This window comes from Entelurus aequoreus, linkage group LG25 (assembly GCF_033978785.1).
Source record: "Entelurus aequoreus isolate RoL-2023_Sb linkage group LG25, RoL_Eaeq_v1.1, whole genome shotgun sequence".
NCBI classification, from domain to species: Eukaryota; Metazoa; Chordata; class Actinopteri; order Syngnathiformes; family Syngnathidae; genus Entelurus; species Entelurus aequoreus.
Window position 1 is genome coordinate 12,974,037 of NC_084755.1, and position 27,010 is coordinate 13,001,046.

Below are 27,010 nucleotides of genomic sequence, written 5' to 3' on the forward strand. Positions count from 1 at the left end.
ACTCTGGAGAGAAACCGTTCAGGTGCTCGAGCGAGAAAAAGAAGGCTGACACAACCCGATGGCTGAAAAGCAAGACGAAAGACATGTATTGAACAATAAATCTTTGTATCAAACCATGCATGCCGCTGTCATGTCGGTAACTGGTGGTCCGAAGAACCCGGAGGAGCAAGACCTCCACAGGTATAAAAGCAGCTTCCATGAAATGCTCAGTCATTCACAAACGAGGATGGGGCGAGGGTCACCACTTTGTCAACAAATGCGTGAGCAAATTGTCCAACAGTTTAGGAACAACATTTTCTCAACCATCTATTGCAAGGAATTTAGGGATTTCACCATCTACGGTCTGTAATATCATCAAAAGGTTCAGAGAATCTGGAGAAATCCCTGCACTTAAGCGATGATATTACGGACATTCGATCCCTCAGGCGGTACTGCATCAAAAAGCGACATCAGTGTGTAAAGGATATCACCACATGGGCTCAGGAAAACTTCAGAAACCCACTCTCAGTAACTACAGTTGGTCGCTACATCTGTAAGTGCAAGTTAAAACTGTACTATGCAAAGCAAAAGCCATTTATCAACAACACCCAGAAACGTCACCGGCTTCGCTCGGCCCGACGTCATCTAAGATGGACTGATGCAAAGTGGAAAAGTGTTCACATTTCAAATTGTTTTTGGAAACTGTGGACGTTGTTTCCTCCGGACCAAAGAGGAAAAGAACCATCCGGATTGTTCTGGACGCAAAGTTCTAAAGCCAGCATCTGTGATGGTATGGGGGTGTATTAGTGCCCAAGGCATGGGTAACTTACACATCTGTGAAGGCACCATTAATGCTGAAAGATACATACAGGTTTTGGAGCAACATTTGTTGCCATCCAAGCAACGTTATCATGGACGCCCCTGCTATTTCAGTAAGACAATGCCAAGCAATGTGTTACAACAGCTTGGCTTCATAGTAAAAGAGTGCGGTGACTAACTGGCCTGCCTGTAGTCCAACATTCCAAAAAAAAAAAACCACAACCAACAAAACAACCCCAAACCCCAACAATACCACAATGAGACCCCCGGACTGTTGAACAACTTAAGCTGTACATTAAGCATAAATACTAAGTTAATGATTATTTATTTATAACATTAAATATCTTGTCTTTGCAGTCTATTCAATTGAATATAAGTTGAAAAGGATTTGCAAATCATTGTATTCTGTTTGTATTTACGAATTACACAATGTGCCAACTTCACCGGTTTTGTGTTTTGCGCATCATGATAGTTATTTTTATCTCTTTACACACATTTATTGCCAGATTAAATCCAACATACAACTTTCAAAACTGTGAGTGTAAACAGCGATAAACATGACTGATGTCGTTGTGGGTATCCCCTTTCAGAATGTTCCATTACCTTGCTTATAGAACTTTTGACATGAGCGACGAAGATGAGAGGGACGCTATTTATCAGCGGCAATGACGGATTTTAAAATACATTTCAATGCAGTCACCTCAACTAATTGTGGTTATCCATTATAATGGAAACATGTTTAAGTAAACATTATTAATGTCATATGTATATTTTTTTTCATTAAAACCATTTACATTACATTTCATCATTACATCTAAAGAACACATACAGCGAAAATAAACATATACACAGTACAGGCCATACGTTTGGACACACCTTCTCATTCAGAACATTTTCTTTATTTCCTTGACTATTTACATTGTAGATTGTCCCTGAAGGCATCACAACTATGAATGAACACATGTGGAGTTATGTACTTAACAAAAAAAAGGTGAACTAACTGAAAACATGTTTTATATTCCAGTTTCTTCAAATAGTCACCCTTTGCTCTGATTACTGCTTTGCACACTCCTGGCATTCTCTCGATGAGCTTCAAGCACACCTGGGAAGTGAAAACCATTTCAAGGTGACTACCTCTTACAGCTGAAATAAGCAGGGGCGTTCAATGATAACGTTACTTGGATGGCAACATATGTTGCTCCAAAACCTGTATGTACCTTTCAGCATTAATGGTGCCTTCACAGATGTGTAAGTTACCCATGTCTTGGGCACTAATACACCCCCATACCATCACAGATGCTGGCTTTTCAACTTTGCGCCTATAACAATCCGGATGGTTCTTTTCCTCTTTGTTCCGGAGGACACGACGTCCACAGTTTCCAAAAAAAATTTGAAATGTGGATTCGTCAGACCACAGAACACTTTTACCCTTTGCACCAGTCCATCTTAGATGACCTCGGGCCCAGCGAAGCCGGCGGCGTTTCTGGGTGTTGTTGATAAATGGCTTTCGCTTTGCATAGTAGAGTTTTAACTTACACTTACACATGTAGCGACGAACTGTGGTTACTGACAGTGGGTTTCTGAAGTGTTCCTGAGCCCATGTGGTGATATCCTTTACACACTGATGTCGGTTTTTGATGCAGTACCGCCTGAGAGATCCAAGGTCACGGGCATTCAATGTTACGTGCAGTGATTTCTCCAGATTCTCTGAAACATTTGATGATATTACAGACCGTAGATGGTGAAATCCCTAAATTCCTTGCAATAGCTGGTTGAGAAAATGTTGTTCTTAAACTGTTCGACGATTTGCTCACGCATTTGTTCACAAAGCGGCGACCCTCGCCCCGTCCTTGTTGGTGAATGACTGAGCATTTCACGGAAGCTGCTTTTATACCCAATCATGGCACCCACCTGTTCCCAATTAGCCTGTTCACCTGTGGGATGTTCCAAATAAGTGTTTGATGAGCATTCCTCAACTTTCTGAGTCTTTTTTGCCACTCGTGCCAGCTTTTTTGGAACATGTTGCAGGCATCAAATTCCAAATGAGCTAATATTTGCAAAAAACAACAATGTTTACCAGTTTGAACGTTAAGTATCTTGCCTTTGCAGTCTATTTAATTGAATATAAGTTGAAAAGGATTTGCAAATTATTGTATTCTGTCTTTGTTTACCATTATATATATATGCAAATATATATATATATATATATATATATATATATATATATATATATATATATATATATATATATATATATATATATATATATTTTTTTTTTTTTTTATTTAAGCATTTTTCTTAGAAAAACCATTAAAAATGTTTTTAAGTGATGATGTACTACAATAATTATCTGGGGTTAAATCAATTTAAAAAATGATACATATTTCAATGAGTGCCTTTTGTAGTCTTAATGAGAACCATGCTGGACATAATGACGTTCTGATATAATCAGTGCGTCATTGTTATTCAATCAAATCAAGCAATTAATCATAATAGGAACATAAAATTACATATTACAGATATAGAATGGAAGAGAATGGCAGCTTTTCTTACCAGGCTGTCGATGCGACCCAACGTGCGATTGGCGTTGTAGAGCGAGTAGGTCAACTGGTACACGCCATCGTTGGTCTCGCTGTTTCCATAGAAACCCACCCCTACGGCTGAACTGTTGAGGGAGAGAGAAAAACACTCCTTGTACAAAATGCTGACGGAAATGATACACACACATTATGGACAACTTTTACATGAATACAAACTGATAAGATGTAGCAATATTCCCACCGCCATACATTTGGCCTGGGAGTCGCTTCTGCAAATACATCAGTGGGATTTTCACTTCCTCCTGCGTGACAGCCCGCTAATCTTATTGTTCCTGGTGACCCGACGTGACCCTGGGTGGATTCCAAGCCTCGCTCCTAAGTCCAGGTCTCGGGTCACCTGACCCGCACAAACGACTCGCCCTTGAGCCGCGATAGTGCTTCTTTATTCATTTGTTTACTTCATGTGTTTAGAGTTCATTGAGCTGAGACGACGACAGGAGGTCATCTTAGAGCCGTGTTGTTGTTCCTGTTCCGCCTCGATGCACCGTAGCTCCACCGGCGCCAATAGCACTCGTGCAGCCATGATGCGACCACGCTTGAATGTAGACAAGACATTAAGTGTCCTTATTAGTTATATTAGCCTACTGTCAAAATGACTTTAAAAGTCTTATAAAAGTGTTATAATGAAGACAACACATGATGTAAGTGTCTATATTAGTTATATTAGCCTCCTATCAAAATGACTTTAAAAGTCTTATAAAAGTGTTATAATGAAGACAACACATGATGTAAGTGTCTATATTAGCTATATTAGCCTACTATCAAAATGACTTTAAAAGTCTTATATAAGTGTTACAATGAAGACAACACATCCTGTAAGTGTCTATATTAGCTATATTAGCCTACTATCAAAATGACTGTAAAAGTCTTATAAAAGTGTTATAATAAAGGCAACACTTGATGTAAGTGTCCATATTAGCTATATTAGCCTACAATCAAAATGACTTTAAAAGCCTTATATAAGTGTTACAATGAAGACAACACATCATGTAAGTGTCTATATTAGCTATATTAGCCTACTATCAAAATGACTGTAAAAGTCTTATAAAAGTGTTATAATAAAGGCAACACTTGATGTAAGTGTCCATATTAGCTATATTAGCCTACAATCAAAATGACTTTAAAAGCCTTATATAAGTGTTACAATGAAGACAACACATGATGTAAGTGTCTATATTAGCTATATTAGCCTACTATCAAAATGACTTTAAAAGTCTTATGTAATTGTTATAATGAAGGCAACACAGGATGTAAGAGTGTATTAGCTATATTAGCCTACTATCAAAATGTCTTTAAAAAAGTCTTATACAAGTGTTATAATAAAGGCAACACATGATGTAAGTGTCTATATTAGCCTACTATCAACATGACTTTAAAAGTCTTATAAAAGTGTTATAATGAAGGCAACACATGATGTAAGTGTCTATATTAGCTATATTAGCCTACTATCAAAATGACTTTAAAAGTCTTATAAAAGTGTTATAATGAAGGCAACACATGATGTAAGTGTCTATATTAGCCTACTATCAAAATGACTTTAAAAGTCTTATAAAAGTGTTATAATGAAGGCAACACATGATGTAAGTGTCTATATTAGCTATATTAGCCTATTATCAAAATGACTTCAAAAGTCTTATGTAATTGTTATAATGAAGGCAACACAGGATGTAAGAGTGTATTAGCTATATGAACCTACTATCAAAATGACTTTAAAAAAGTCTTATAAAAGTGTTATGATAAAGGCAACACATCATGTAAGTGTCTATATTAGCTATATTAGCCTACTATCAAAATGACTTTAAAAGTCTTATAAAAGTGTTATAATAAAGGCAACACTTGATGTAAGTGTCCATATTAGCTATATTAGCCTACAATCAAAATGACTTTAAAAGCCTTATATAAGTGTTACAATGAAGACAACACATCATGTAAGTGTCTATATTAGCTATATTAGCCTACTATCAAAATGACTTTAAAAGTCTTATGTAATTGTTATAATGAAGGCAACACAGGATGTAAGAGTGTATTAGCTATATGAACCTACTATCAAAATGACTTTAAAAAAGTCTTATACACATGTTATAATGAAGGCAACACATGATGTAAGTGTCTATATTAGCCTACTATCAAAATGACTTTAAAAGTCTTATAAAAGTGTTATAATAAAGGCAACACAGGATGTAAGAGTGTATTAGCTATATTAGCCTACTATCAAAATGTCTTTAAAAAAGTCTTATACAAGTGTTATAATAAAGGCAACACATGATGTAAGTGTCTATATTAGCCTACTATCAAAATGACTTTAAAAGTCTTATGTAAGTGTTATAATGAAGACAACACATGACGTAATTGTCTATATTAGCCTACTATCAAAATGACTTTAAAAGTCTTATAAAAGTGTTATAATGAAGACAACACATGATGTAAGTGTCTATATTAGCTATATTAGCCTACTATCAAAATGACTTTAAAAGTCTTATGTAATTGTTATAATGAAGGCAACACAGGATGTAAGAGTGTATTAGCTATATGAACCTACTATCAAAATGACTTTAAAAAAGTCTTATACACGTGTTATAATGAAGGCAACACATGATGTAAGTGTCTATATTAGCCTACTATCAAAATGACTTTAAAAGTCTTATAAAAGTGTTATAATAAAGGCATCACTTTATGTAAGTGTCTATATTGGCTATATTAAGTGTTACAATGAAGACAACACATGATGTAAGTGTCTGTATTAGCCTACTATCAAGTAAGTGTCTATATTAGCTATATTAGCCTACTATCAAAATGACTTTAAAAGTCTTATGTAAGTGTTATAATGAAGACAACACATGACGTAATTGTCTATATTAGCCTACTATCAAGTAAGTGTCTATATTAGATATATTAGCGTACTATCAAAATGACTTTAAAAGTCTTATATAAGTGTTATAATGAAGGCAACACATGATGTAAGTGTCTATTGTGTTGTCAACTAATAACACGATAATGGTTTGACTCCTTTTCAGTGGATGGAAACGACTAAGCTATACTAAAGACTTAGACTTAGACTTCTTTTTATTGTCATTCAAATTTTAACTTTACAGTGCAGATAAGAACAACATTTTGTTGCATTAGCTCGTTGTAGTGCAGGATAAAAGAGCAATAAGGTGCAGATATAAATACATAGATTACTGTACGGATAAATATATTACACTTTTTCATATGCATCCACGTTTATGGATGTATGTTATATTGTCTTTATATTCCAGCCAGTTAATCCGTTTTTGGGGGGAATTAAAGGGATTATTTTAATGCGTTCAAGAGTCTTATGGCCTGAGGGAAGAAGCTGTTACAGAACCTGGAGGTTCTGCTACGGAGGCTGCAGAACCTCTTAAAAACTTACATCATGTGTTGCCTTCATTATAACACGTATATAAGACTTTTAAAGTCATTTTGATAATAGGCTATTATAGCTAATATAGACACTTACATCATGTGTTGCCTTCGTTATAACACTTATATAAGACTTTTAAAGTCATTTTGATAGTAGGCTAATATAGCTAATATAGACACTTACTTAATGTGTTGTCTTCATTATGACACTTATATAAGACTTTTAAAGTCATTTTGATAGTAGGCTAATATAACTAATATAGACACTTACATCATTGTTGTCTTCATTATAACACTTATGTAAGACTTTTAAAGTAATTTTGATAGTAGGCTAATATAGCTAACATAGACACTTACATCATGTGTTGCCTTCATTATAACACTTATATAAGACTTTTACAGTCATTTTGATCGTAGGCTATTATAGCTAATATAGACACTTACATGATGTGTCGTCTTCATTATAACACTTATATAAGACTTTTAAAGTCATTTTGATAGTAGGCTATGATAGCTAATATAGACACATCATGTGTTGCCTTCATTATAACACTTACATAAAACTTTTAAATTCATTTTGATAGTAGGCTAATATAGCTAATATAGACACTTACATCATGTGTTGACTTTATTATAATACTTTTAAGACTTTTAAAGTCATTTTGATAGTAGGCTAATATAACTAATACATAAACTTACATCATGTGTTGCCTTCATTATAACACTTACATAAGATTTTTAAATTCATTTTGATAGTAGGCTAATATAACTAATATAGACACTTACGTCATGTGTTGACTTTATTATAATACTTTTAAAAGACTTTTAAAGTAATTTTGATAGTAGGCTAATATAACTAATATAGACACTTACGTCATGTGTTGACTTTATTATAACACTTTTATAAGACTTTTAAAGTCATTTTGATAGTAGGCTAATATAACTAATATAGACACTTAAATCATTGTTGTCTTCATTATAACACTTATGTAAGACTTTTAAAGTAATGTTGATAGTAGGCCAATATAGCTAACATAGACACTTACGTCATGTGTTGCCTTCATTATAACACTTTTATAAGACTTTTAAAGTCATTTTGATAGTAGGCTAATATAGACACTTACGTCATGTGTTGCCTTCATCATAACACTTTTATAAGACTTTTAAAGTCATTTTGATAGTAGGCTAATATAACTAATACATAAACTTACATCATGTGTTGCCTTCATTACAACACTTACATAAGATTTTTAAATTCATTTTGATAGTAGGCTAATATAGCTAATATAGACACTTACGTCATGTGTTGACTTTATTATAATACTTTCAAAAGACTTTTAAAGTAATTTTGATAGTAGGCTAATATAACTAATATAGACACTTACGTAATGTGTTGACTTTATTATAACACTTTTATAAGACTTTTAAAGTCATTTTGATAGTAGGCTAATATAGACACTTACATCATGTGTTGCCTTCATTATAATACTTTTAAAAGACTTTTAAAGTCATTTTGATAGTAGGCTAATATAACTAATATAGACACTTAAATCATTGTTGTCTTCATTATAACACTTATGTAAGACTTTTAAAGTAATGTTGATAGTAGGCCAATATAGCTAACATAGACACTTACGTCATGTGTTGCCTTCATTATAACACTTTTATAAGACTTTTAAAGTCATTTTGATAGTAGGCTAATATAGACACTTACGTCATGTGTTGCCTTCATTATAACACTTTTATAAGACTTTTAAAGTCATTTTGATAGTAGGCTAATATAACTAATACATACACTTACATCATGTGTTGCCTTTATTATAACACTTACATAAGACTTTTGAATTCATTTTGATAGTAGGCTAATATAACTAATATAGACACTTACGTCATGTGTTGACTTTATTATAATACTTTTAAAAGACTTTTAAAGTAATTTTGATAGTAGGCTAATATAACTAATATAGACACTTACGTCATGTGTTGACTTTATTATAACACTTTTATAAGACTTTTAAAGTCATTTTGATAGTAGGCTAATATAACTAATATAGACACTTAAATCATTGTTGTCTTCATTATAACACTTATGTAAGACTTTTAAAGTAATGTTGATAGTAGGCCAATATAGCTAACATAGACACTTACGTCATGTGTTGCCTTCATTATAACACTTTTATAAGACTTTTAAAGTCATTTTGATAGTAGGCTAATATAGACACTTACGTCATGTGTTGCCTTCATCATAACACTTTTATAAGACTTTTAAAGTCATTTTGATAGTAGGCTAATATAACTAATACATAAACTTACATCATGTGTTGCCTTCATTATAACACTTACATAAGATTTTTAAATTCATTTTGATAGTAGGCTAATATAACTAATATAGACACTTACGTCATGTGTTGACTTTATTATAATACTTTTAAAAGACTTTTAAAGTAATTTTGATAGTAGGCTAATATAACTAATATAGACACTTACGTAATGTGTTGACTTTATTATAACACTTTTATAAGACTTTTAAAGTCATTTTGATAGTAGGCTAATATAGACACTTACATCATGTGTTGCCTTCATTATAATACTTTTAAAAGACTTTTAAAGTCATTTTGATAGTAGGCTAATATAACTAATATAGACACTTAAATCATTGTTGTCTTCATTATAACACTTATGTAAGACTTTTAAAGTAATGTTGATAGTAGGCCAATATAGCTAACATAGACACTTACGTCATGTGTTGCCTTCATTATAACACTTTTATAAGACTTTTAAAGTCATTTTGATAGTAGGCTAATATAGACACTTACGTCATGTGTTGCCTTCATTATAACACTTTTATAAGACTTTTAAAGTCATTTTGATAGTAGGCTAATATAACTAATACATACACTTACATCATGTGTTGCCTTCATTATAACACTTACATAAGACTTTTGAATTCATTTTGATAGTAGGCTAATATAACTAATATAGACACTTACGTCATGTGTTGACTTTATTATAATACTTTTAAAAGACTTTTAAAGTAATTTTGATAGTAGGCTAATATAACTAATATAGACACTTACGTCATGTGTTGACTTTATTATAACACTTTTATAAGACTTTTAAAGTCATTTTGATAGTAGGCTAATATAACTAATATAGACACTTAAATCATTGTTGTCTTCATTATAACACTTATGTAAGACTTTTAAAGTAATGTTGATAGTAGGCCAATATAGCTAACATAGACACTTATGTCATGTGTTGCCTTCATTATAACACTTTTATAAGACTTTTAAAGTCATTTTGATAGTAGGCTAATATAGACACTTACGTCATGTGTTGCCTTCATCATAACACTTTTATAAGACTTTTAAAGTCATTTTGATAGTAGGCTAATATAACTAATACATAAACTTACATCATGTGTTGCCTTCATTATAACACTTACATAAGATTTTTAAATTAATTTTGATAGTAGGCTAATATAACTAATATAGACACTTACGTCATGTGTTGACTTTATTATAATACTTTTAAAAGACTTTTAAAGTAATTTTGATAGTAGGCTAATATAACTAATATAGACACTTACGTAATGTGTTGACTTTATTATAACACTTTTATAAGACTTTTAAAGTCATTTTGATAGTAGGCTAATATAGACACTTACATCATGTGTTGCCTTCATTATAATACTTTTAAAAGACTTTTAAAGTCATTTTGATAGTAGGCTAATATAACTAATACATAAACTTACATCATGTGTTGCCTTCATTATAACACTTACATAAGATTTTTAAATTCATTTTGATAGTAGGCTAATATAACTAATATAGACACTTACGTCATGTGTTGACTTTATTATAATACTTTTAAAAGACTTTTAAAGTAATTTTGATAGTAGGCTAATATAACTAATATAGACACTTACGTAATGTGTTGACTTTATTATAACACTTTTATAAGACTTTTAAAGTCATTTTGATAGTAGGCTAATATAAACACTTACATCATGTGTTGCCTTCATTATAATACTTTTAAAATACTTTTAAAGTCATTTTGATAGTAGGCTAATATAACTAATATAGACACTTAAATCATTGTTGTCTTCATTATAACACTTATGTAAGACTTTTAAAGAAATGTTGATAGTAGGCCAATATAGCTAACATAGACACTTACGTCATGTGTTGCCTTCATTATAACACTTTTATAAGACTTTTAAAGTCATTTTGATACTAGGCTAATATAGACACTTACGTCATGTGTTGCCTTCATTATAACACTTTTATAAGACTTTTAAAGTCATTTTGATAGTAGGCTAATATAACTAATACATACACTTACATCATGTGTTGCCTTCATTATAACACTTACATAAGACTTTTGAATTCATTTTGATAGTAGGCTAATATAACTAATATAGACACTTATGTCATGTGTTGACTTTATTATACTACTTTTAAAAGACTTTTAAAGTCATTTTGATAGTAGGCTAATATAACTAATATAGACACTTACGTCATGTGTTGACTTTATTATAACACTTTTATAAGACTTTTAAAGTCATTTTGATAGCAGGCTAATATAGACACTTACGTCATGTGTTGCCTTCATTATAACACTTTTATAAGACTTTTAAAGTCATTTTGATAGTAGGCTAATATAACTAACATAGACACTTACGTCATGTGTTGCCTTCATTATAAGACTTATATATGGCTTTTCATTGTTTGTGGCTCCAGACAGATTTTTTTTTTTGTATTTTTGGTTCAATATGGCTCTTTCAACATTTTGGGTTGCCGACCCCTGGATTAAGGCTTAAAGTTGTTGTATTGTAGCACTTGCATTTGTTATGACTCTTCTTGGCCACATGCACTTTGATACATTTTGTCTATAAAAGTGCTAAAACCAAACATATTAATATACTGTATGCGGAAGGTGACAGAGCAAATGGTTGGTAACTTGGTAGTGCTATTTGTAATGCACCTCATAGATAAGGACCAAAAAACGAACCGAAAATGGCCCCCAGACCGCACTTTTGACAACGCTGCTAAAAAGTAGATCCGAGTGTCATGATAAAAGTCGATGCTGCCATCCAAACAATGGAGGATTAGAGGAAGTATACTTAGTTCTTAGGAAGATAATACTGCAAGGTGTGTGCGTTCTACCAATATCGGTGTTTGGTGTGTCACGTTGCTGTAACCTTGTAAGCATATAATGAAAACCACCGTCTTTGCCTTTAAACAACTTCCACCTTGTTACCAATAATAGACCTCAGTCCTTCAGCACACTGGTTAGTTAAATATGCAACACTAGCTGTTATTCCAACTCAACCGCATTGCACACGAATCACGGCATTTATATTCCAGATTGGGGACGTGGCCCCTCATTTGTTCCGTAGCCAACCCGTCTGACCAGACTTCCCTCCCAGGGAAGTAAAGTCACTGGTCAATGCCAAGTTCTTTCAGATGACATATATGCAGAGTAAGAAGGACCATCAAGACAGAATAGGAATATTATCAAGTTTTACTGAAGCTTCAGGAGATCAGCAAAACCAATACATTCATATCGGCTTCTCGTATCGATCTAACACTCAAACGGAAGAGCCAACTTCTTGCACATGAAGAAAACCCCCCACCTGTCCGGAAAGGAACACAGCCTCAATGTTCTACTACAGATAAGACAAAAGGGATTATTCCATCTCCTACATTGCAAGCCTTTAAGGTAACACGCATAGTTTACTTGCGGACATAAGATAAAAAATAGAACGAGTAAAAATGGAAAAACACTAGCTGCTTCAAACATGACTATGAATACAGAAAGAACTCTTAAACATATATGAATTCTCCACAAGGCACATCAGAGAAGCATGGTAGTGACAAGTGATTTTAGGGACATGTGCTGTTCTATTCTTATCAGTGATAGAGCAGGAAGGGGCTAGGAATAAATTTGTGGTAGAGAAACTTTTATTCATGAATTGAGGATTAGAGAGACTGTTCAGTTAAATCAGGGGTCGGCAACCCAAAATGTTGAAAGAGCCATATTGGGGCCACAAATACAAAAAAGTAATCGGTCTGGAGCCACACAAAATTAAATGACTTATATAAGTGTTATAAGTGAAGTGAAGTGAAGTGAATTACATTTATATAGCGCTTTTTCTCAAGTGACTCAAAGCGTTTTACATTGTGAAACCCAATATCTAAGTTACATTTAAACCAGTGTGGGTGGCACTGGGAGCAGGTGGGTAAAGTGTCTTGCCCAAGGACACAACGGCAGTGACTAGGATGGCGGAAGCGGGGATCGAACCTGCAACCCTCAAGTTGCTGGCACGGCCGCTCTACCAACCGAGCTATACCGTAATGATGGCAACACATGATGCAAGTGTCTATATTAGCCTACTATGAAGTTAAAGCAAAGTCCCGACTCTGGCTGTCCAGAGTCGGGACCCGGGGTGGACCGCTCGCCTGTGCATCGGTTGGGGACCTCTCTGCGCTGCTGACCCGTCTCCGCTCGGGATGGTCTCCTGCTGGGCCCACTACGGACTGGACTCTCACTATTATGTTAGATCCACTATGGACTGGATTTTCACAATATTATGCTAGAGACCCACTCGACGTCCATTGCATCCGGTCTCCCCTAGAGGGGGAAAGGGGGGTCACCCACATCTGTGGTCCTCTCCAAGGTTTCTCATAGTCATTCACATTGACATCCCACTGGGTTGTGAGTTTTTCCTTGCCCTTATGTGGGCTCTGAACCGAGGTTGTCGTCGTGGCTTGTGCAGCCCTTTGAGACACTTGTGATTTAGGGCTATACAAATAAACATTGACTGATTGATTGATAAAGATGAGCATGTGTCGCAGGATGACGCAAATCTTCGTTGACAGAAATGTTGAAATGTCATATGTATTCCACTTATTTTCACAACATTGGAAAACATTAGTAAAACTTCTCAGAAGGTGAGATAACTCCTGGAAATGACTGTCTTAGAACGGCCAAAGGTATAGATGTGTGTGTCCAAGTTAAAGGGAACGGCAGGCTGTTTTTTTCTAATAGATTTATTACAATCTTTGCAAGCGGAGTAACGTTTGCTGTGGTCTGGAACAACATGGCAGCCATACAGATAATTTAAATATATATTAAATACACAGAGGACATAAGTAAGGGAAATTAAATGAGCTCAAATATACCTACAAACGAGGCACAATGATGCAATATGTACAGACAGCTAGCCTAAATAGCATGTTAGCATCGATTAGCTTGCAGTCAACCAAATATGCCTGATTGGCACTCCAACAAGTCAATAAGATCAACAAAGCTCACCTTTGCGCATTCACGCACAGTATAAAACGTTTGGTGGACACAATGAGACAAAGAAGGAGCGGCATAAAACACGTCTGTCTGTGGAAGCGTCGGAGAAAGTTGTACATGTAAACAAGCTGTTGAGTCACAGTCCACACAACGGTGAGTTCAAGGGCCGGTGAAATTAGTAGGACAAAACGTGGCTCGCCAAATACTCTCATCAGTGAAGCATAAACACAAACATATTAAACAGCGGGCTTGATAAGAATTAGGAAGGTTTGTGTCGTGTTTGTCCTCCTACAGAAACCAAATTAAAAAATATACTTTTACCCCCATCTTTTATCCATTTTCATAAACGCTAAAGAGCCGCATTGCTGACCCCCGAGTTAAATACAGTAAACAGTAACAGAGTAGGCATCATTAAAGACTGCTGTAAATGATATAATGCCTAGTGCTTACACTAGTATTGGTTTTGTTTGTGATTCAATAATTTGAGTTTTTCAAAACAAATATTTTATGCAATATATAAATATACACCGTATATAGCCTTTTCTGCATCTCTTAGAATTTTGGGATTGTCATATTTCCCAGTTCTCTAGAATGCAGCATCTTCGGCCTCTTCTGCAAGGCGCTTCCCATTTTGAAGATGTGTTTAGGCCCGTTATGGTGGATGACATTCTGGCCTGAAGGAACCGCAGCACCTTTGTGCCGGTACCACTCGTGCACCACCACCACCACCATGCTCGACTCTAGGCAAGACACAATTATCTTGCTACTTGTGTTGCTACACAAGCTGTACAATGACTACCCTAAAGTAGTATTGTCCCTTTAAAGGTGTACTACTGTAATACAAATGCTTGCTAAACAGCACAATAAATCAAACACAATTATTCTCATTAAATTGTAAAAGGCCTAAAAGATGTGTGTTCATTTATGATACAGTCGTGGTCAAAAGTTGACATACACTTGTAAAGAACATAATGTCATGGCTGTCTTGAGTTCCCAATCATTTTTACAACTCCTATTTTTTGTGATAGAGTGATTGGAGCACATACTTGTTGGTCACAAAAAACATTCGTGAAGTTTGGTTCTTTTATGAATTTATTGTGGGTCTACTGAAAATGTGAGCAAATCTGCTGGGTCAAAAGTATACATACAGCAATGTTAATATTTGCTTACATGTCCCTTGGCAAGTTTCACTGCAATAAGGCGCTTTTGGTAGCCATCCACAAGCTTCTGCTTGAAATTTTTGACCACTCCTCTTGACAAAATTGGTGCAGTTCAGCTAAATTTGTTGGTTTTCTGACATGGACTTGTTTCTTCAGCATTGTCCACATGTTTAAAGGCCTACCGAAACCCACTACTACCGACTACGCAGTCTGATAGTTTATATATCAATGATGAAATCTTAACATTGCAACACATGCCAATACGGCCGGGTTAACTTATAAAGTGCAATTTTAAATTTCCCGCTAAACTTCCGGTTGAAAACGTCTATGTATGATGACGTATGCGCGTGACGTCAATAGTTAAACGGAAGTATTGGGACACCATTGAACCCAATACAAAAAAGCTCTGTTTTCATCTCAAAATTCCACAGTATTCCGGACATCTGTGTTGGTGAATCTTTTGCAATTTGTTTAATGAACAATGAAGACTGCAAAGAAGAAAGTTGTAGGTGGGATCGGTGTATTAGCGACTGGCTGCAGCAACACAACCAGGAGGACTTTGACTTGGATAGCAGACGCGCTATCCAACGCTAGCCGCGGACCGCACGGATGATCGGGTGAAGTCCTTCGTCCTTCCATCGATCGCTGGAACGCAGGTGAGCACGGGTGTTGATAAGCAGATGAGGGCTGGCTGGCATAGGTGGAGCGCTAATGTTTTTATCATAGCTCAGTGGGGTCCCGTTGCTAAGTTAGCTTCAATGGCGTCGTTAGCAACAGCATTGTTAAGCTTCGCCAAGCTGGAAAGCATTAACCGTGTAGTTACATGTCCATGGTTTAATAGTATTGTTGATCTTCTGTCTATCCTTCCAGTCAGGGGTTTATTTCTTTTGTTTCTATCTGCATTTAAGCACGATGCTATCACGTTAGCTCCGTAGCTAAAAAGCTTCGCCGATGTATTGTCGTGGAGATAAAAGTCACTGTGAATGTCCATTTCGCGTTCTCGACTCTCATTTTCAAGAGGATATAGTATCCGAGGTGGTTTAAAATACAAATCCGTGATCCACAATAGAAAAAGGAGAAAGTGTGGAATGCAATGAGCCAGCTTTTACCTAAGTTACGGTCAGAGCGAAAAAAGATACGTCCTGCACTGCACTCTAGTCCTTCACTCTCACGTTCCTCATCCACAAATATTTCATCCTCGCTCAAATTAATGGGGTAATCGTCGCTTTCTCGGTCCGAATCGCTCTCGCTGCATTGTAAACAATGGGGAAATGTGAGGAGCCTTTCAACCTGTGACGTCACGCTACTTCCGGTACAGGCAAGGCTTTTTTTTAATCAGCGACCAAAAGTTGCGAACTTTATCGTCGATGTTCTCTACTAAATCCTTTCAGCAAAAATATGGCAATATCGCGAAATGACCAAGTATGACACATAGAATGGATCTGCTATCCCCGTTTAAATTTAAAAAATTCATTTCAGTAGGACTTTAAAGGCCTCACCTTTTCTCCTCCAAACATATCGCTGGGTATTGTGGCCAAACTGCTCAAATTGTTTGTTTCATCTGACATTACGTGGACAAAGATAAGACCTTCTGGAGGGAAGTTCTGTGGTGAAACCACAGAACTTTGGTCACATTTTCAGTACACCCATAATAAATTCATAAAAGAACTAAACTTCATGAATGTTTTTTGTGACCAACAAGTATGTGCTCCAATCACTCTATCACAAAAAAATAAGATTTGTAGAAATTATTGGAAACTCAAGACAGCCATGACATTAAGTGTATGTAAATGTTTGACGACGACTGTACAATGCATGATTAAATGTGCAGATTGTAATAATATTTCATGAGCATCTTGTGTTTGTGTACAATCCTCCTTTGTTCCAGAGCCGCTCTTTAGACATAGGAAATATGTAGCGAGCACATTTTTTAATTATGGCCAATTTAAGTTCCAGACTCAATAAAACAACAACAAAAAAGCCATTAGGAACGTTAAGCCCAGCTTTCAGTTGAGCAACCAAGTTATAAATGCTTGCTATTAAAGTTAGATTTTAATGGAATTACATCAAACCCACGTCTCCCACCTACGTCCAAGTATTAATTTATGATATAATTGGATGTCACGCAGCTGTTAAAGTGATTACGCAGGGAAACTTCCAAGCCGACTTCACACAGCGGGGTATACTGTAATAAACGCTGGGCTAAACAACATCATGCTCACTCACTTACAGTAGCATCACAACGGAGACTTGTGTGCACACCACAACCGCTTGGTACTAGCCAGCTAAGTTCAAGCCTGAGACGTAAATGTCACCAGTTTATGCCGAAAAACGCACAAACTTTAATCTCAGAAGAACGAAGAAGAGTCATGGCGACGACGAGTGAGAAGAAGAAGTACGCTTGCAAGTTCCAAAATGATTGGAAAAAAATAATTTCAGTTCATCCAGGACAGCTGGAAGGGGAAGGGGTATGCTGCCTGCACATTTTGTAGATCAGACTTCTCCATTGAACACGGTGGCCGAACGGATATACTCATTCATGAACGGATTATTTATGTATATATATATATATATATATATATATTTATGTATATATATATATATATATATATATATATATATATATATATATATATATATATATATATATATATATATATATATATATATATATATATATATATATATATATATATATATATATATATTAGGGGTGTGGGGAAAAATCGATTCTCTTTTTTTTAAATCGATGTATTTATTTTATTTATTTAAAAAAAAATATATATATTTTTTATTTTTATTTTTTTTTTTATTAATCAATCCAACAAAAAAATACACAGCAATACCATAACAATGCAATCCAATTCCAAAACCAAACCCGACCCAGCAACACTCAGAACTGCAATAAACAGAGCAATTGAGAGGAGACACAAACACGACACAGAAAAAACCAAAAGTAGTGAAACAAAAATTAACATTATCAACAACAGTATCAATATTAGTTACAATTTCAACATAGAAGTGATTAAAAATCCCTCATTGACATTATCATCAGACATTTATAAAAAAAAAAAAAATTAAACAATAGTGTCACAGTGGCTTACACTTGCATCGCATCTCATAAGCTTGACAACACACTGTGTCCAATAATTTCACAAAGATAAAATAAGTCATATTTTTGGTTCATTTAATAGTTAAAACAAATTTACATTATTGCAATCAGTTGATAAAACATTGTCCTTTACAATAATACAAGCTTTTTACAAAAATCTACTACTCTGCTTGCATGTCAGCAGACTGGTTGTAGATCCTGCTGAAATCCTATGTCTTGAATGAATATAGAATCCATTTGAATCGGGAAAATATCGTTTTTGAATCGAGAATCGTGTTGAATTGAAAAAAAATCGATTTGGAATCGAATCGTGACCCCAAGAATCGATATTGAATCGAATCGTGGGACACCCAAAGATTCACAACCCTTATATATATATATATATATATATATATATATATATATATATATATATATATATATATATATATATATATATATATATATATATATATATATATATATATATATTTTGAATTCGGAGGTCTCAAGGTTTGCAAGTATGCTTTCAGTGATGTCCGACTTCAACGATTACCTCTCAAAATACCATCTTTTATGTCCCAACATGACCATTGCTGGAGAAATACTATACAGGAACACATTTACGCACTACTGGGCAATTGAACCACCTCAACAGTGTACAAAACGGGTTATTTTTTGGCGCGTTTAAAAAAATCAATAAACCCGCGTCAGCAATTAAAACATGTCTTAAATTAAAAAATAGCAAAAAAAAACATAATAAACGAGAAAAAATAAAGGAATGAAATATTTGAACTCACATTTTGTAGCACCCGTTCGGCGACGTATAGCCCCTCGTAGTCGGCATTTCCCCATTTCATCGCCAACATCGTCTCACATGATGTAGTTTCTCTTGAAATATCCTTCTTGAAAACGGCCTTGCTAATGTATATCTGCCACCTAATCAACGTTTTGTTCTCCTTCTTTAAGGGTCAACACTTCCCGCTTCCCGCTAAATTGGAACTTATGATTTGGATACTCACTTTGGAATGACAGTGAGTATCCAATCACTGTCTCGTTAATATCAGGCTACTGTTGACAACTTGTGATCTGATTGGCTATCGCAACTGTCTATCAACTGTATGTGTTCTCAAATTCTTCGGCTAACGGTCCCGGTGAGTATCCAATCACAGGACGCGTAAATGTCACGTTCCAAGGGAGGCCATCTAGAAGGTCTTACTGACAACAAATCCTGATCTGATTGGCTAACCCAATTGTCTATCAACTGTATGTGCCCGTTCACTTACAGTGCATAGACGCCCGCATTGTTGATTCTGAAGGCCTCGGGCAGATTTGGTACAGCATGGCAACATAAACTAGCTGAATTCTGATTGGATACAAACCTAACTAACTAACCTAAAAACAACAACACTGGAAAGAGCATAATATGACATGAAGAGAATATGAATACTTTTAGATATTTAGGGAAAGTCAATTAAAATAACTTTTATCTTTAATTACGATCATGATTTCTGCTTATGTTAGGCTAGCAGAGAAGGCTTTGCTGGCCCCGAAGGCACACCACTGCCGCAAAATAGTTTGATATAAACTGTTTGGAAAAGGGCAATGCTTTTATCTAGAAGGTAATCGGTTAATCTTAGCCGACATGTACAGAAATGCAATCATGGCAATATGTCGTTCCTCAGTTTTCATTATTTGCCAGTGATTGTGTGACCAATTCGTTCCACGGAATCGTTGCGCTTTCTTTTTATTGACTGCAAAAAAAAAGCCACAACGGGGCCAAAGAAAGTTGCAAGTGCCCGCACTTTGATAATAAAGGCGGGAAAACGCTATTACATTCAGGATAGAACTCGTAGCAAAGTACGAACGTACCTCTCCCGTCACCCTCTCCCTACTCGCCGACAAAAGTCTTCGATTAAAAGGTAAAAGTGGTGTGAAATGTTCATTTAAAACCTCCTCAGATCTAATCCCACATCCTTGGAAAGGACCAGATGGCCTAAAAACCTATTTTAAAAAATGTATTCCTGGAAAAAATAATAATAATGTAGTAGAATTTCTGACCTTTTGAACTATATTTCGTGTCTATTAAGAATGTCTGCTCATTTCATTTCTCTTCTATTCTATACCATTGAAGGACCAGATGTAGGACAAAGTTGAACATGGAGTCGCTCTGACCATTCTACAAAATGTTTTGATTGTCTAAGCATGACTAAGGGATGCAAGGATGGTGCAAAACAAACATGTCGAAAACAACGGGACCTTGGGGGATGGGGAAACAGATAAAATGGCCAAGTGACAAGGGCTGAGAGAGATTGCTTGATTCTTGTGTCCTCCGGAGGACGTCTGTTTGTTTGCATGGACAAAACAATCCAACTTTGCACTTTTGACCATGGGTAAATAAACCTTTTGTACTAGACTCACTTTTGTTGCTGTTTAAGCTTCGGACAATCCACTACAATAATAATAATACATATTTTTAAATTGGAATAAATGAACATTGCAATTTTAACGTGAATTTATTTTTTTCAGGACCCCCCAAATATCTAACCTTGTTAGAAGGGGGAATGCTAACCTGCAATAGATTGATTCAATCACAAAGTTTGGGACAAAAACAACAATTTATACGGCTGGAGTGGCACACATCAACCCACGCTCAAGACCGTGGTGTTATAAAGTTAGCAAAGGGCACATGTGTTTTTAACGGAAGTTTCCGTATCCATTTATTCGGTGCGTTAACTACATTAGCCACTATGCTAGTAGCATCTCGGCAGCATTATTGTCCAACTCTGGTCTTTCTTTGCTAAGACATTGACCATTGTGGAGGATGCATATATGTTTAAAGGCCAACTGAAATGAATGTTTTTTATTCAAACGGGGATAGCAGATCCATTCTGTGTCATACTTGATCATTTCGCGATATTGCCATATTTTTGCTGAAAGGATTTAGTAGAGAACATCGACGATAAAGTTGCAACTTTTGGTCGCTGATAAAAAAAAGCCTTGCCTGTACCGGAAGTAGCGTGACGTCAACAGTTGAAAGGCTCCTCACATTTTCCTATTGTTTTCAATGCAGCTAGAGCACTTCGGACCGAGAAAGCGACAATTACCCCATTAATTTGAGCGAGGATGAAAAATTTGTGGATGAGGAACGTGAGAGTGAAGTACTAGAATGCATTGCAAGACATATCTTTTTTCGCTCTGACCGTAACTTAGGTACAAGTTGGCTCATTGGATTCCACACTCTCTCCTTTTTCTATTGTGGATCACGGATTTGTATTTTGAACCACCTCGGATACTATATCCTCTTGAAAATGAGAGTCGAGAACGCAAAATGGACATTCACAGTGACTTTTATCTCCACGACAATACATCGGCGAAGCTCTTTAGCTACGAGCTAACGTGATAGCATCGGGCTCAAATGCAGATAGAAACAAAATAAATAAATCCCTGACTGGAAGGATAGACAGAAGATCAACAATACTATTAAACCATGGACCTGTAACTACACGGTTAATGCTTTCCAGCCTGGCGAAGGTTAACAATGCTGTTGCTAACGACGCCATTGAAGCTAACTTAGCAACCAGACCTCACTGAGCTATGCTAAAAACATTAGCTATCCACCTACGCCAGGCAGGCCTCATCTGCTCATCAACACCCGTGCTCACCTGCGTTCCAGCGATCGACGGTGCGACGAAGGACTTCACCGATCACAGATGCGGTCACAGATGCGGTCACAGATGCGGTCACAGATGCGGTCACAGATGCGGTCGGCGAGACGGAGAAAGTTAAGGTGAGTTCGGCGGCTAGCGCGTCTGCTATCCATCTCTGTCCTCCTGGTTATGTTGCTGTAGTCCACCGCTAATACATAGATCCAACCTACAACTTTCTTCTTTGCAGTCTCCATTGTTCATTAAACAAATTGCAAAAGATTCACCAACACAGATGTCCAGAATACTGTGAAATTTTGAGATGAAAACAGAGTTTTTTGTATAGGATTCAATGTGTCCGCATACTTCCCGTTTCAACGATTGACGTCACGCGCATACGTCATCATACATAGACATTTTCAACCGGAAGTTTAGCGGGAAATTTAAAATTGCACTTTATAAGTTAACCTGGCCGTATTGGCATGTGTTGCAATGTTAAGATTTCATCATTGATATATAAACTATCAGACTGCGTGGTCGGTAGTAGTGGGTTTCAGTAGGCCTTTAAGAGGTCTTTCTTTTTACATAGCCATGTTTAGAGTAGCTAGTACTTTTCCTTTGTATATTCTACCAGTTTCTTTCAACATTTCAGATGCCTGGTTAGTGTCTTCACCCTTGGAATGTGAACTACAACCCCCACTCTTTTTCCTTATCAGTGTTGCGAGGGGGGAGATGGGGGCTTTCTTTGTGTGCAAGGAGTGGACTTTTCCGTTTGAATGTCAGATCAACTAGAGTAGCCGATAAGAAAGTATTGGTTAAGTTGATCTTCTAAAGCTTTAGTAAAACTTGAAAATATTCCAATTCTGTCTTGATGGTCCTTCTTACTCAGCATATATGTCATCGAAAGAACTTGGAATTGACCAGTAACTTAGATTCCCTGGGAGGAAGAACTGGTCCAACGCAACACCACCTTCCTTATTGCTAGACAGTGAATATACGTTGATCACGTCCAGGTCGGACCATTCCAGACTCACCATATGATAAGACCCGTGACGACAGTCGTCCAGGTCACGCAGCAGCTCCTTTCGGGCCTTTTGGTGTCCTCGTCCACGTCCCTACGGCAGCAACACAGGCACACCAGGTAGATGGTCAAGACCGACAGACTCACGCTGAGGCCCACCGCTCCTACGCAAGCTAGAACCACCACAGACTGACAAACAGGGAAGACACCAGATGCAAAAATCAGTATCAAAGCACCCCCATCGCCCACGTAAATGTCAGCAGCCATTTCCACATGGCGCTAGCTAACCTTCCAAAGAAAGTGACTTGTTGATTTAAAATGGCATGCGACACTAATTGCAGTCGCGGTCAAAAGTTTACATACACTTGTAAAGAACATAATGTCATGGCTGTCTTGAGTTTCCAATACTTTCTACAACTCTTATTTTTTTGTGATAGAGTGATTGGAGCACATACTTGTTGGTCACAAAAAACATTCATGAAGTTTGGTTCTTTTATTAATTTATTATGGGTCTACTGAAAATGTGAGCAAATCTGCTGGGTCAAAAGTATACATACAGAAATGTTAATATTTGCTTACATGTTCCTTGGCAAGTTTCACTGCAATAAGGCGCTTTTGGTAGCCATCCACAAGCTTCTGCTTGAATTTTTGACCACTCCTCTTGACAAAATTGGTGCAGTTCAGCTAAACTTGTTGGTTTTCTGACATAGACTTGTTTCTGTCACGTCGGGGTCGCATCTTTATGCGCGGTTCGTTCTCCCGGGATGCAAACGGACGACTCCGGACAGGATTTGTAGGTAGGAACATGATTTAATCTTCGAAAATCAAAGAAGCACCAAAAACAGAAAAACAAGACAAAGGAAGAAAGTGCCGATCGCACTGGATGCTAGGGCTAACACTCAGCATAGACAAGAGATAGGAATACTCACGTAACAGAAGCGTGACGCAAACAAAGAAGCCAGACCGACTGACTGGCAAAGGCAGGCTTAAGTAATGTCTCTGATTAGCAGCAGGTGAGCGTCCCGAACACAAGAGGCAGGTGAAAATAATAGGTAGCCATGGTAACCAACTCAGGGGTGCACAAACAGGAACTAAAGGAGTCCAAAACTAACCGAAAACACAAAACATGATCCGGACCACGGATCATGACAGATTCTTCAGCATTGTCTACACGTTTAAGTCAGGACTTTGGGAAGATCATTCTAAAACCTTAATTCTAGCCTGATTTAGCCATTCCTTTACCACTTTTGACGTGTGTTTGGGGTCATTGTCCTGTTGGAACAGCCACTGTGCCCAAGACTGATGATTTTAGGTTGTCCTGAAGAATTAGGAGGTAATCCTCCTTTTTTAATTGTCCCATTTACTCCCTGTGAAGCACCAGTTCCATTGTTAGCAAAACAGGCCCAGAGCATAATACTACCACCGCCATGCTTGACGGTAGGAATGGTGTTCCTGGGATTAAAGGCCTCACCGTTTCTCCTCCAAACAAATTGCTGGGTATTGTGGCCAAACAGCTCAATTCTTGTTTCGTTTGTTTGTCGTAACAGTTTGAATCAGATGAACAATGTGGGAGTTGTGGAACTTTGAAGGATGTCCCATTGATTTCAATGGGAATTTCCCAAAATTTCGGGAATTTTGGGAAAAGCGGGAATTTTTTTGAAAATGGTAAAAAAAAAATTTGAATGGTCTGAATGAGTTGAAATGGTGGGTGTTGGAATTTTTCAAATCGGTCGAGAAATGTTGAAGTAGTAACATGTTGAATTGAGAAATGGTATTCCTGGAATTTCGGGAAAACCGGGAATGTTTCCAGTTCAAAAAACAACTTTGTTTTTTTGTCCTGATTAAGAGGAACGGTTGAAATGCGTTGAAAATGTGGAAGTAGTAGTCATCAGAAAAAAGGGTGGAAATAGGGCTTTGGAAAACCAGGAATTCTGGAAAATCATGGAATTGTTTTGAACTTGGAAAAATAGTTAGTTTGAATTTCCAGGATGGTGGAATGTGTTGAAGGTGCAATGGTTTGAAAAATTTGAAAATGGTGAAAGTTTGAAAAATGGCTAAGTCATTTTGAATGGGAAAAATGTCCCGGAAAACCTGGAATTCTGGGAAATCTGTGAATTTGGGGAATTTGTAAAGGGAAAGTCTGTGATTCCCGAATAGGCTGAACAGTTTGAAGTTGGAACAGTTTGAATCAGATGAAAAATGTGGGAGTTGTGGAACTTTGAAGGATGTCCCATTGACTTCAATGGGAATTTCCAAACATTTCGGGAATAGCGGGAATTTTTTGGAAAATCCTAAAAAAAACAAAAAAACTTGAATGGTCTGAATGAGTTGAAATTGTTGGTGTTGGAATTTTTCAAATCGGTCGAGAAATGTTGAAGTAGTAACATGTTGAATTGAGAAATGGTATTATGGAATTCCTGGAATTTCGGGAAAACCGGGAATTTTTCCAGTTCAAAAAACAACTTTGTTTTTTTGTCCTGATTAAGAGGAATGTTTTGACGGTGGAACGGTTGAAATGCGTTGAAAATGTGGAAGGAGTAGTCATCAGAATAAAGGGTGGAAATAAGGCTTTGGAAAACCAGGAATTCTGGAAAATCCTGGAATTGCTTTGAACTTGGAAAAATAGTTAGTTTGAATTTCCAGGATGGTGGAATGTGTTGAAGGTGGAATGGTTTGAAAATGTGGAAATGGTGGAAGTTTCAAAAATGGCCAATTCATTTTCAATGGAAAAAATGTCCCGGAAAACCTGGAATTCTGGGAAATCTGGGAATTTTTGGAATTTGTCAAGGGAAAGCCCGTGATACCCGAATGGGCTGAACAGTTTGAAGTTGGAACAGTTTGAATCAGATGAAAAATGTGGGAGTTGTGGAACTTTGAAGGATGTCCCATTGATTTCAATTAAGGCTGCAGCTAACAATTATTTTTCTATCGATTAATCTATAGATTATTTTTTTCGATTAATCGGTTAATCTATAGATTATTTTTTTCGATTAATCTATAGATTATTTTTCCTTTTACCGATTATTTTTTTTATTCAAAATGAAGATGAAAAAATAAATGTAGGCCAGTTTTTTCAAAAGGCATGGCTTTTATTTACAAAAAAAAAGAAGTATGGCCACTCAGTCAACATTGACAACAACATGACTAAATATTCTGTAACAATGTAAACATTTAAAACTTTTAACATTTAACAAAGTTAAAAGTAGCTTATTTTATTTTTAATGTGCAAATATAAAAGTCAACATCCAGTGCAAATCTTAATATTCTGCAATAGTATAAGCATTTCAAAAGTAAAAGTATTGCTTATTTTGCTTTAAAATGTGCAAAAATAAAGATAAACATCCAATACAAAAAAGTATTAGTCATCAGAAAAAAAGAGTGGAAATAGGTCTTTGGAAAACCAGGAATTCTGGAAAATCCTGGAATTGTTTTGAACTTGGAAAAATAGTTAGTTTGAATTTCCAGGATGGTGGAATGTGTTGAAGGTGGAATGGTTTGAAAATGTGGAAATGGTGGAAGTTTCCAAAATGGCCAATTCATTTTGAATGGGAAAAATGTCCCGGAAAACCTGGAATTCTGGGAAATCTGGGAATTTTTGGAATTTGTCAAGGGAAAGCCCGTGATTCCTGAATGGGCTGAACAGTTTGAAGTTGGAACAGTTTGAATCAGATGAAAAATGTGGGAGTTGTGGAACTTTGAAGGATGTCCCATTGAAATCAAGGGTGAAGTGTCTTTCTCAAGGTGGGGATCGAACCAGGAACCCTCAGGTTGCTGGCACGGCCACTCTCCCAACTGCGCCACGCCGTCCCCAGTTGATAACAAAACAACAATAGTCATGCCACGCTTCCCTTTTTCCACATTTTATGTTACAGCCTTATTCCAAAATGGAATAAATTCATGTTTGTCGTCATAATTCTACACACCAATACCCCATAATGACAATGTGAAAACGTTTATATAATTTTCTATTTTTCCTCATTTATTCCAAATAAAAAACTAAAAAA

General features: G+C 36.1%; 1 protein-coding gene across 1 annotated transcript in view; it reads right to left on the reverse strand.

The window, feature by feature from the left end:
- The window catches only part of LOC133642348 (protein tweety homolog 2-like), a 146,274-nt gene that overhangs the window by 106,410 nt on the left and 12,854 nt on the right, over window positions 1-27,010 (reverse strand). Inside the window, exons 2-3 of the mRNA XM_062036482.1 lie at window positions 23,020-23,195; window positions 3,352-3,463 (exon numbers count right to left, since the gene is read on the reverse strand). Coding sequence (XP_061892466.1) covers window positions 3,352-3,463; window positions 23,020-23,195 — 288 coding nt within the window. The remainder of the gene's footprint in view (window positions 1-3,351; window positions 3,464-23,019; window positions 23,196-27,010) is intronic.